Source organism: Chelonoidis abingdonii, chromosome 13, assembly GCF_003597395.2.
Source record: "Chelonoidis abingdonii isolate Lonesome George chromosome 13, CheloAbing_2.0, whole genome shotgun sequence".
In the NCBI taxonomy this organism is placed as follows: domain Eukaryota; kingdom Metazoa; phylum Chordata; order Testudines; family Testudinidae; genus Chelonoidis; species Chelonoidis abingdonii.
In genome coordinates this window covers 25,547,274-25,559,335 of record NC_133781.1, presented here as the reverse complement: position 1 = coordinate 25,559,335, position 12,062 = coordinate 25,547,274, and the positions used below count along the sequence as shown (strand labels likewise).

General features: G+C 38.1%; 1 protein-coding gene across 5 annotated transcripts in view; it reads left to right on the top strand.

The window, feature by feature from the left end:
• PRKCA (protein kinase C alpha) overlaps window positions 1-12,062 on the top strand; it is a 305,267-nt gene that overhangs the window by 199,496 nt on the left and 93,709 nt on the right. For all 5 annotated transcript variants that reach the window (XM_032776324.2, XM_032776311.2, XM_075071879.1 and 2 more), the window contains 2 exons: window positions 6,346-6,457; window positions 8,082-8,210. In XM_032776324.2, the coding sequence (XP_032632215.1) occupies window positions 6,445-6,457; window positions 8,082-8,210 (142 nt within the window). In that variant the 5' untranslated portion in view covers window positions 6,346-6,444. The remainder of the gene's footprint in view (window positions 1-6,345; window positions 6,458-8,081; window positions 8,211-12,062) is intronic.

Genomic DNA, 12,062 nt, shown 5'->3' with positions numbered 1-12,062 from the left:
TATTTTTCACTTCTTTTAATATAATACAGCTGTTAGGAAATAAAGATATGACTTGATGAGTGTTTTAATTTCCTCACTAACAAGCCAGACCTATAATTAGGAGATCCCGAAAATGTTGTTCTTCTGCTCTTGTAACAGCATCTTATCTTGTTGCTGGGAATATGACAGTGTTGTGAGCAATGTGAAGGCTCAATACTAGACACTTGATCAAACAAAGCAGCATTGTGTGCCTCTAGAGTGAACTCTGACATGATACTTTTCAACAAATCTATGTTTTGACCTTTTCCTGGTTTTTTTTTTTGTTTTTGTTTTTGTTTTTTTTAAGTGGAAGTCTTTTGCATGCCAGGACCACTATATCACCTTATATCCAAAAAATCATCAAAATACATGACTAGAAATCTGCTTCTGGGATTGATTTATCTGAGAGTGTTATTGAATTAGGATTGTAGATGCATGAGATGGAATGAATCCCTTTTATTACAAATCCAGACCTGCAGGAACTTGCAGGATCATGCCCTAAGTGAGTTAAAAGCGCAGCTTTTAATAAATAATATGCACTTCATGTTGTGCCCACTCTGGCAGCTCCTGTGTCTTTAGCATTAATAGGAATTCGTAGGTTTTGCTGGATTTAGTGTGAGGGAATTCTTAATAGACTCTTCTAGTGCTTGAGGATATTTCTTTTGGTTTTTCCTTTTCTTCTGGCACTAGAGCACCTTTTTAATAGATGAATTACAGGCACAATCTGGAGCCTCACGTGCAAGGATAGATATAGCTCATAGAAGCTTTCTTCCTCCTCCCACTACTGCCATTAAACAATAAACACAATGCCACTTACTACCAGACACTGGACTTCTCCTTAAAATAGAACAGGATGTGAGATTAGAACAAGTTCCTGTAATCTCTTTACTTCCTGGATACTAAAAGAGTGGCATATGGGAACTGCAGCATTCCCATTGTTGAAGACAACAGGTGGATAGTTAATGGGAAGGATGTTTCTGTTCAGTGCCTTAGGGAAATTGTTCAAGCACCGTTCATTCATAGAATAATGTTACTGTTGTAACACTACAAACGTCATTAGATCAGTGTGTGTGTTGGTAAATATGTAGCGTTCTGTCTAATATGGTGCATTAAGCTAAATAGATTGTACCCTTTTTATGCATTTTCATCTTTACTTCAAGTTCACTACATCCTTATTGTATTGTGAATCCTGTTTTTCAAAGGTTGTTTTATGGAATTTCACTCTGGATTTGCTATACCCGCTATCCAATTAGGAAGCAAAGGAATGACCCGAAGTGCTCACACGTGAATTCTCAGATACAGTTTTAGAATATATGGAAGAAATGATCATAAAAGGCTCTATCTTCTGAATGATTTTATCTTGGATCCTCTTTTTTTTTTTTTTTTTTTTTTTTAAACACACATGTGCATACCCCTTTTCCTTGTTTAGTGAATGTAATCAGACCTTGTCTTAGGCAATGGTCTGGGTAATGCATTTGTCTTGAAATCATGGCTTTATAGTGTGCCTGTACCATTTCATATTTCAAGCTGCCACTATTACACAGACAGTTTGAAGTCCTGCAGTGTAGTACAAGATTAGACACGCAAATACAGCAACATTCCTTGGAGATCTAGTGAGCTAGATATCCAAATGCCAACCCAGAATGGGAAAGATGTTTTACCATGGCAACATGAATCTTTCATGACTTGTTGCCCAACAAAAAAACACAGGATTAAAAAAAAGAGAGAGTTAGACTGATGGAAAATGCCTCTGTCATTTTCTAGCCTTAAAAGTTCCTGAGGTTTTTGTGTTTGCTGTCAGTCGAGCAACTGGAAAATGTTTAAAATGGATTTCATATTAAGGGGAAATTTTCCATTTCAGCAGGAGTTTTAATATTTCTCTCTCTGCATTCACATTCAGACAAGGAGGAGTCTTTTCTTGTGAGTGTGAATGTATAGAATAAAATGGTCAGAACAAATGGACTGCTGCTCAAAAGATCTAATTCATGCTGTATGTGTTATTTTAAACATAGCACTACGGGCATTTTCTTAAGTTGGGCAGTAAACTACTATTAAATGAAATGTAAAAAGTTGAGTGATGTTTTAAATTATATATGCATATATAATGGAGTGCCTTTGTGAAAGCCAGTGTAAATCATATAATTTTATATCCTAGTTAATTTATTTCTGTAGCATTTTACTGGCAAGCAGTGAGAACCAAATTCTGCCCCCGTGCATATACATAATTCTATTTAAGTCAATAGTTGTTTCCTGGAGATATCTGAGGACAGAACTTGCCCCCAAGTTTGCACGCTATTGGCTTATATGTTTGACGATTTGGAAGTTTTCATAAAATGTTTTACTCATTGATATTAGGTGAGATTAAGCAAGTGCTAGTCCCATGGACGGCTCATTGGTATGCTACTTTATGGCAAGGGTGGTCTAGCCTTTCCTAATATAAGGTACTATTATTAACCTGTATGGTTAGGCCTTGATCCTGTAAATGGTTCAACAAATACTTAATGATTACTTTGAATGGGATTACTCATGATAGTCACGTTAAGCACATGTATCAGTGTTGCAGGATCAGGGCTATGCAGTTTAATGGAGCAATCTCTGGTGTCCCACTATTACACTTATGTATGCATAATCAAAATGGGTAAAAAAGGTGCTCTGTATGGTTAAATAATCTTTCTAGTTATGGCACACAATATCGAATCAACTGCTGATAACCAAGGCAGCCACATGATCTGTTTCTATGGCATAATCCTGCTTTGCTCCAATGTTTGAATAGTAATTTAACAAATAAAACAAAAAAGTAAAAAGGTATTGCACAATTATAACATGTATATAGTGAGCCCGACACTGTATTTTTATTATTTATGTTTTAGTTGTTATTTATATTATTAATTATTTTATACATAAATCAGGAGTGCTTAAAGCATGTTAAATCACTATTAAATGGAATGAAATTGGGTAAAATAATGGAGTTTATACAATATGAAACTATAAAGTCAAATAACATATGACTTCAGTGTTTGCAAACTAATAGCTAAATTGAACAAAGAATTTATCGACCTGATTTAAAGAGAATTGGGAGCAGAATCAACAGTGTCAGACAATAAGTATAAGGATAATTGTAAATATTTGACAGGTGATCACTTCGACTCATATGTACCAGCCAGAGGCAATATACATCTATAGATAAAGTACAAGTATTTCCATTCTACAACAACTGTTTGATAATACTTGTTTTACAGTTTTAGTGTAATATTACAGGTACAGCAGATGATTAAGTATTCACAATGATCATTTCCTGTATTTGCTTTTCCCTTATACTTACAGTTTTATAATCTGTCAGTCATAAATGTCATTTATGGCAGATGTTTAACACAAGTTTTAAAAAGAAGTGCCTCTCCAGTGTCAGTCTTAGCAACAGATTTATTGACCTTAGCAACAGCAACAGTGGTTAGCAAAATAATGTTTATATATAATTACAAGTTAAGGCAGTATTTACCCCTGCTCCTTCATAATTAAAAATAGAATGAAGCGTTAGCATTGAAACTTTATTGGAAATGGTTCTGATGTTACTGTGCACTCCTCCTTCAGAGGAACTGTTGTCATTCTATTCTTCAGATAACCTTTCTGAAAAGTCACATTCCCATGACCCCATACCACAAGATCCCATTGACTATATTTTTAATAAGTAATAAACAGATGTTCGCTGGAAAATTTTGAATGTAGTTCAACTTAGACTGACAGCATTCATGAAATGTTGTATAGCATCTCTTTTCATAACATATTTCAGGCTGAGAAATAAACAAGCAGCAATGTAATATATTGTCAACTTGAAATCTGAGTTCATGTGTTTTATTCTTCTTATGAATCTTAAGTATTATCTGAAAAGTGGAAATGACCTTTACTAGTAAGCGTGGTTTAAGTTGACATGGTATTTTATTTTTTGCTGACTGTATGGTAATAATCTAAATGTAAAATAATGTGACAATTGGTATTAATTTAAAATGTACACAGAAGGAAACTTTTTGTACGGGGGGGTGGAGGGCGAGGAGCTTACCTGGTGCCTGTCATCGAATGCCTTCTTTACAGCTGGGGCAGCAGCCTAATGAACTACACCTACCTGTTGAGGGTGACATTTAGATTAAGATGCAGCTATTTGCTGTGTTAAAGGAGTCCTTGCATGACAGTTAGGTATTCATTAAAGTTGTAATAATGCTAGAAGGAGCTGGAATTGCATAATCCCTTTCTCCATGGAGTTAGTCGGAGAATGGGCAGAAAGAAAGAAACAAACAAAAAAGAGTGATGATGTAATTAATTTCAGATTCAAAATCATAGTCATTTTTCAGCTGATCTACTTCCAACCCTCTGCCCCAGCCGGGAGCCCCTTCCTGCACTCTGAACCCCTCATTTCTGGCCCCACACTGGAGCACACACCCCCAGTCAAGATCCCGTTCCTGCTCCTACACCCCAACCCCCTACCTCACCCTGGAGGCCCCTTCCACACTCTGATCCCCTTGTCCCCACCCCCCAGCCTGGAGCTCCCTACTGCACCTCAAACTCCCCTGGCCCCACCCAGAGTCTGCATCTCCAGCCAGAGCCCTCACCCCCTTCCACACTCCGAACCCCTTGGCCCCAGTCCAGAGCCCCTTCCGGCACCTCACATCCCTCATCCCTGGCCCCAGCCAGGGGCCACACCCCAAGCCCCTGCCCCAGCCCGGTGAAGGTGAGCGAGGGTGGCGGAAGGGAGGGGGAATGGAGAGAGTGGGGGTGGGGCCTCGGGGAAGAGGGTGGGGCAAGGGTATTTGGATTTCTACGATTAGAAAGTTGGCAGCTCTCTTTGGAGTTATAGTACTGTGTTTGATTTAAAGGATTTGGGTGTATTCCATTTCACTGATCCTAAACTAGAAATCTTTTCCAAGAGGCCAGTGGCATTACGATCAATTTCTTAGTTGGAAATTCAGTCAGGAATAGCAGTCTGAGTAAAATATTTAGCACGAGTCAGGTTAAAATGAGCTCCTTTTCCTGTATAATGATACAGATTACAGATTTACAATATTTGAACACCATCTTTGATATTCTGATTTTGCAGTAGTTTTTTCCATGTTCTTCAGATTAAAACGCTTACCTGACTGTCAGAACAAACTTCCAAAACATGTTTTTTTCCAAATATCATATATCTTCATTTACAAGCTGTCAGTGTTCCCTCCCCACTCTGAACTTTAGGGTACAGATGTGGGAACCCACATGAAAGACTCCCTAAGCTTATTTCTACCAGTTTAGGTTAAAACTTCCCCAAGGCACAAATTCTCCCTTGTACCTTGGATTAGGTAAACACTGCCAGCACCAAGTGATTCAAACAAAGATTCAAGGAAAGGATCTTGGAGTCCTGTTTCCCTAAAATATCCCCTGAAGCCCTACACCCCTTTCCTGGGGAGGCTTGATAATAAACAAGATGAGCGCAGACCAGTGTTGGGGGTTTTTTTAGGATACAAAAAAAAATCAGATTCTTTAAAAAAAAAAAAACAAAAAAAAAACAGAAGGTAAAAGGAATACCTCTGTAAGATTAGAATGGAAGATAATCTCACAGGCAATCAGATTCAAAACACAGAGGATTTCCCTCTAGGCAAAACCTTAAAGTTACAAAATGAAGAAAGCAGAGATACACGTTCCCCCCGTAGCACAGAGAAATTCACAGGCCAAAACAAAAGATAATCTAACGCATTTCCTTGCTAATACTAGCTCTGTAGGAGTTGAATTGCTTGCTTCTTTGATCTGTCTCTGCAAAAGCCACATGGAACAGACAGAACAAAGCCATCCCCCCACCTCCAATTTGAAAGTGTCTTGTCTCCTTATTGGTCCTTTTGGTCAGGTGCCAGCCAGGTTACTTGAGCTTCTTAACCCTTTACAGGTAAGAGGATTTTGTGCCTCTGGCCAGGAGGGATTTTATAGTAATATATAGAGAAAGGTGGTTACTCTTCCCTTTATATTTATGAGAGAAGCAATGACAGCTAGTAAATGTAATTAGTCACAACTTGTGAATAAAGATATCTAGTATATGTCATGTTCATTGAAGGCTAAATCCTGTTGTTTAATATGCAATCCTGCTCCTGTCAATGTGTGTTTTAATTGCAGATTGATAGCTGTACCAACCCTAGGTTCATTCAACTAGCACGTACCTTGAGAATTTGCAGTATTCTACAGTACATATAGTGTGCTTTTCTGCTACATAAACTGTGGAGCTCTAATGTATTCAACATTTACAGTAATATATAAAATTTGGTTTGCAGTTTTAGACATTTGCTTAAGAACCTATTTCTGCCTCCTCTTTAGGATCCCAGAAGCAAACACAAGTTTAAAATTCACACATATGGAAGCCCAACATTCTGTGACCATTGTGGATCATTGCTGTATGGACTTCTACATCAAGGGATGAAATGTGACAGTAAGTAAGATTTTTCTAAAGTTATTAAAATGGCCTTTTAGATAATAAGGGAAACCATTAGGCATCATGCGTCCTCTTTCCTTTGTCTGGAAAAATATTGTTTCAATTACAGTTAATTACAGTACTGTATATTTCAAATGAATATTTCATTATTGAAGACTCTCTTAGTAAAACAATATAAATCAGTCAAACCTCCTCCAATGGGAAAAATGCTGTAAAAATATGCTAATGCAAACCATCTTGGTTACTGAAAAAGGAATCTATTGAGATCCATGTGGCTAAAGTGTATTTGCCATCACAGTTCTGAAGATTGTTCTACTTGGGATGGGAGGGATGAATTCTTTGTGGAGATATTGATACAGCCCAGCTGCTAGCTAAGGTCCCATACTTCATAGTCACTCTTGCAACAACCATAATTCATATGGAATCTGTACCCCAAAAGATAGGCAAAAGGAATCACCCTTTGGTGTGTAAAAGGGTGGCAAAAAAACAAAATAATGGTTTAAAATGCTTAAATATTACTTGTGTTGTCACAATAGAGGCATGCTTTGGGCTGGCCATTCTCCCTATTGTCCCACCTCCAGACTCCTCAAATGCATTTCCTACAACCATTGCCTTGAATTCCTCTACTCCAGTGTCATCCTGGCTTCCTCCAGACTAGCTACCTCCTGCTCCACTGCATGTCAATGTTCATAATGACCTCTTAATGGCCATATATTACACCCTCTAGGCCATCCTCATATTCCTTGATCTCTTGTGTGCTGATGACATGATCTGTCATCATCTCCTTGAAATCTTGTCCCCCTCCTTGACTTTGTTGTCTTCAGTTGTTTTCATCTCTCTCTCACTGTTCCCAGAATATTTATTATAGTGACAGGAGTGGGGTGTGGACTCTCTCACCTTAAATCCTGCATCTCAAGTTGTCTCTCTAAAATCTCTTGCTAGATTTCACATCATAATTTAAGTTTAACATGATTAATATTTTAATTCCTTATCATCCATCCCAAACCTTCCACTCACCCTCTTCTTTGTCATTGATGGCATCAGCACCATTAAACTGTCACCCAGGTAGGTAATATGGATATGATTTTCCACTGCCTTCTCTCTAGATCACATATCCAAGTCATGTCCAAATCGTGACATGTCTTCCTCTGTTACATCTGGATGATCATTCTTTTCTGTCATTTTCTCTCCCTCCCCCCATGCTAGTATTATGGAAATTAGCAAAGAAATATTTACAGTTCTGTATCAATAAGCAAACTTTCAATTTCTGTATTGGTTACAGTAATTTATAGCAAAAGTTCTGATATTTTGGATCAAGTCTTTTTTCCATGGACTCTTCATTTTGTCTGCTTTACATTCCTTTAATAAGGTCACATTTTTAGATGACTGAAGCTGAGCCTTTAATTGTGGTTAATACTTCAGTGTTTTTTAATAATGTTTATAAGGAGAGCCATTGCATTTTGGTCAGTAAAAAAAAAAAAAAAAAAAAAAAAAAAACCAACAATTAATCAGATGTGATAGAATATTTTTACCACTCATGTTTGTCATATGTATTTAGCATAAATATATTGACTTTCATACATGCCATCATTTTCTGAACCTTTTCTTTCCTGATCCACAGCTTGCGATATGAATGTTCACAAACAGTGTGTAATAAATGTTCCCAGTCTGTGTGGAATGGATCACACAGAGAAAAGAGGAAGGATTTATCTGAAAGTTGAAGTCAGTGGTGACAAACTGCAAGTCACAGGTAAAAAAGAAAAAGTATTCTGAGAATTGGTGACAATAGAAGGGTTTAATTTGAACTTTCCTGGGCTTTGGAATAACTAACATAAATTGTGTTCAGCATTATCTGTAGCCTATTTATGTGCCATGAGTGAAAATCTAGGCTCATAGAAGTAAAGAACAAAACACCCCATTAATGTCAGTAAGGCAAGGATTTCATTCAATATGTACTTCAGTCTAAGAAATGCCATGTTATTATTTAAAAGAACAGGTTAGTTTATAATAGATACACACATAGTTCAAAGAAATAATAGTGGCTCTAAATTAAAACTCAGGAACACTAACTTTAAAATCTCTGTGAAATCAGTTTTTCAGGTAACCAACAGTAACCTGAAACATTCAGAAAAGCTGGGCCTCATTTACTTAAAAAGGGGTGGAGGGGCAAGAGACTGCTTAGATTTCTCTTCAAGTAGGCACATATTCCTTGTGTTAACTTCAGTGGAGCTTCCTCTTGCATATCAGAGAGTGGGATCTGGCCTTTAGTTACCAGCTGAGACATTAACAAACATAAAATACACATTCCTTGCTCTGTGGATAATTTTTCTAATTTTTAGCTAGGCGTGACTAGCAGTGTACATTATGCCTAAAGTGTTTGTGATGGTGACAAATCTTACAATTTGTTCCTATTTAAAGTAAATTATTTGTGTTCTCACATCCAGAATACTATGTGCAGTTCAGATTAAAATGTATTTACATTAAAGGAGCTCGTAGTGTGGAGAGTAGGAAAGGAGGAGCAGATGGGGGTTGGTATAGTTGAGCCTTTTTCTTGTATATCTCACAAGTCGTAAAGATCATGTTGAATTAATATGTAAAATATATCTAAAATCCAAATAAATGATCATGTCCTCATTTTCCAGACAGTCCTGTACACTAATAAAAACAGATGTCAGACCCCACTAATTAAATTTACAGTGTTATTTGAAAATAATAGAAATAATGAAATGTGACGTCATTTGGCAAGTACCTACAGTAATAACAGTAATAAGCAGGTTTTAAATCCTGGCCTCATTGAAGTCAATGGGTATTTTACCATTAACTTCAAGAGGACCAGGATTTCTACCCAACTGACTAGGACTCCTGTGGTAATCTAGCCTCCCAGTCCCAGACCTGGACTTTAGCGTCCACAATCTGGTCCTGTCCCAAACCTGGACTTTTGCGTCCAAAATTTGGGGGCTTACCTGAACTCCCCCCAAGCTCACTACCAGCTTGGATAATTTCACTGCCACCAGGTCAGGTATTTAATTGAGAGAGCCTGACCTCCCCCTTTCCTCTCTCTGGTGTCCCCAACTCTTCCTTTGGGGACCCCCCAAAGACCCAGAGCCCTGGGTCTCTCTCTCTCTCTTCTCCCAGCTTCCCCCCCCGCTTTCCTGGGTTAGCCGGTGCAATGCTACGCTTCGCTCCTTGAATACAACCGGAGAAGCAATCTAGCTTCCCCGAGGCTAGGTAATTGACCTAGTCAGCTCACACAAGAAATTCCCCTCCCTTTGTCCTATAGCCTTTCCCGCCCTTGGGACAATAGGGAGATGAGGCACCGAGTTTGGGCGTTTCCCTCCCCCTCTGCCTCACTAGAAAAGAAACTTTCACCAGGTTTTAAAAGAAAACTTTATAGAAAAAAAAGAAAGAAATATAAAAACAATAATCTTGCATTAAGAAACTCAATACAGGCTCTTGCTTATAAGAAAATATGAAGAAACAGTCTGATTTAAAAGATAGCCCGATTAAACCAGTCCAACCAATCCACATACATGTAAAATACAACCCACAGCTCCTCATAGCCGAATTGCTGGGGGTTCCTTTGTACTCACAGATGTGTAGGAGACACTTGGAGATAAGATGCAGTTAGGAGGAAGCTTGTTAACTCACAGCCGAGAAAACAACAAAGACACAGCCATCCACATCTATTTGTACAACCCAAAGTTCCTCATAGCCGAATTGCTTGGGGTTCCTTTGTACTCACAGACTTTTGGTATAATATTGGAAATAAGAAGGAGTTAGGAGGAAACCTTGTTTACTCACAGCCGAGAAAACAAAAAAGACCCAGAGTATACAAATTCCCGCCCCTGACTTTAAACAATCCAGTTCTCTGATTGGTCACCTGGTCAGGTGTTTGGTTACCCTTTCCAGGTAAAAGAAACTTAACCCTTACCTTACCTATCTAGTTATGACAACTCCTCCAGTGATGGGATCTGTAAAGCAAACATATAGGAAACATTTACAGTTAAAACAGGCAGTGGAAAAATTGGCCCTCAGAATACGAGCGTTGTGATCCTTTGGGTTTTAAGATGAGAGTGCTGATCCCTTCATTATTGCTCTATTGTGATTGGGAATTAATTTCAGTTCTAAGGCCAAAGCAGAGCTGGAGGGATGTGAGGATGTCTCCATTTTTCTCTTTGTTTCCTGGTTGTAGTGAAGTATCAGTTGTTGCTCTCATCATATGTAGGTATTGAACATCAGTCTTGCCCCCTTCAGATGCCAGACTGCAGTCTACCAAAAATACATTAAATGATAAAGGATATTGCCTTTAGTTATTCACTTGTCTTATGTTTCAGAATAAGTTAGAACACACATTCTGGGTTTTCTTTTCAAACTGTCTATGATTGTAAAAGGAAACCACATTTCTGAATATTCAAGACTTTTACAGGACCGTCAAGATTTTCCCCATACATACCTACCTACTTACATTTCTTCATCATTTTGACACCAGAATATCTTACACAGTATTCTATTAAATCTTGTAAAAGAGACTGGAAAGGAAGGAAAGAGAAGGATAACATATAACTACAGAAGATCAGAATAGCATCCAAGTGATGACTAATTGTAGCTAACTTTTTCCACTTGCGTCCCACTGATGGAGGAGGAGTAAACTTCTCCAAGGTGCTGTTATTTAGGTCATGTTACTTTCACTAAACAGTGAAGGCATTTCTTAAATGATGTGGCAAGGTGTCTAATTTTAACTGTAACATCAGGAGGAATTGATTTGAAAATCATAACACTGAAGAAATTGAATATTTGTATTAATTTAGACCATTAATCAGAAAGGCGCATGTGTAAATACCTAACTTTAAAGCTGCCCTGCAAAAATGATTCAACAAAGCACTTAAAACACATGCTTAAATCCCATTGACTTCAGTGGGACTTCAGCACATGCTTAATTACTTTGCTGAATAGGGATGATTTTAAGCAACCGCTTTGTTAGGCATGTGTTTGACAGTTCTATTGAATTAGGGTCCCAGGATGAAGTTGACATTCAGCATTAGTTAAATGTCCTGAAATAGTTATAACAGGGTTCAAAGTATAGGATTGTAATTGGAAACTAAGGTGATTTTTGAAGACTTTTCACATACACCTCTACCCCGATATAGCACGACTCGATATAACACAAATTCAGATATAATGCAGTAAAGCAGTGCTCCAGGAGGGCAGGGCTGCGCACTCCAGTGGATCAAAGCAAGTTCAGTATAACTCAGTTTCACTTATAACGCGGTAAGATTTTTTGGCTCCCGGGGATATCAAGGTAGAGGTGCACTGAACAATGAACAGTGTATTGACAACAAGTAGTTTTATGTTACAATAACTTGTTTTAGTATCCCACCTGGAAACTGGTATCTGAAAACTACTCTAGATTAATTCATTTTAACCTCATAGACTTTAGGGTCAGAAGGGACCAATATGATCATCTAGTCTGACCTCCTGCACAAAGCAGGCCACAGAATCCTACCCATCCACTTCTGTAACAACCCCCTAACCTATGTCTGAGTGATTGAAGTCTTCAAATTGTGGTTTGAAGACCTCAGGCTGCAGAGAGTCCACCAGCAAG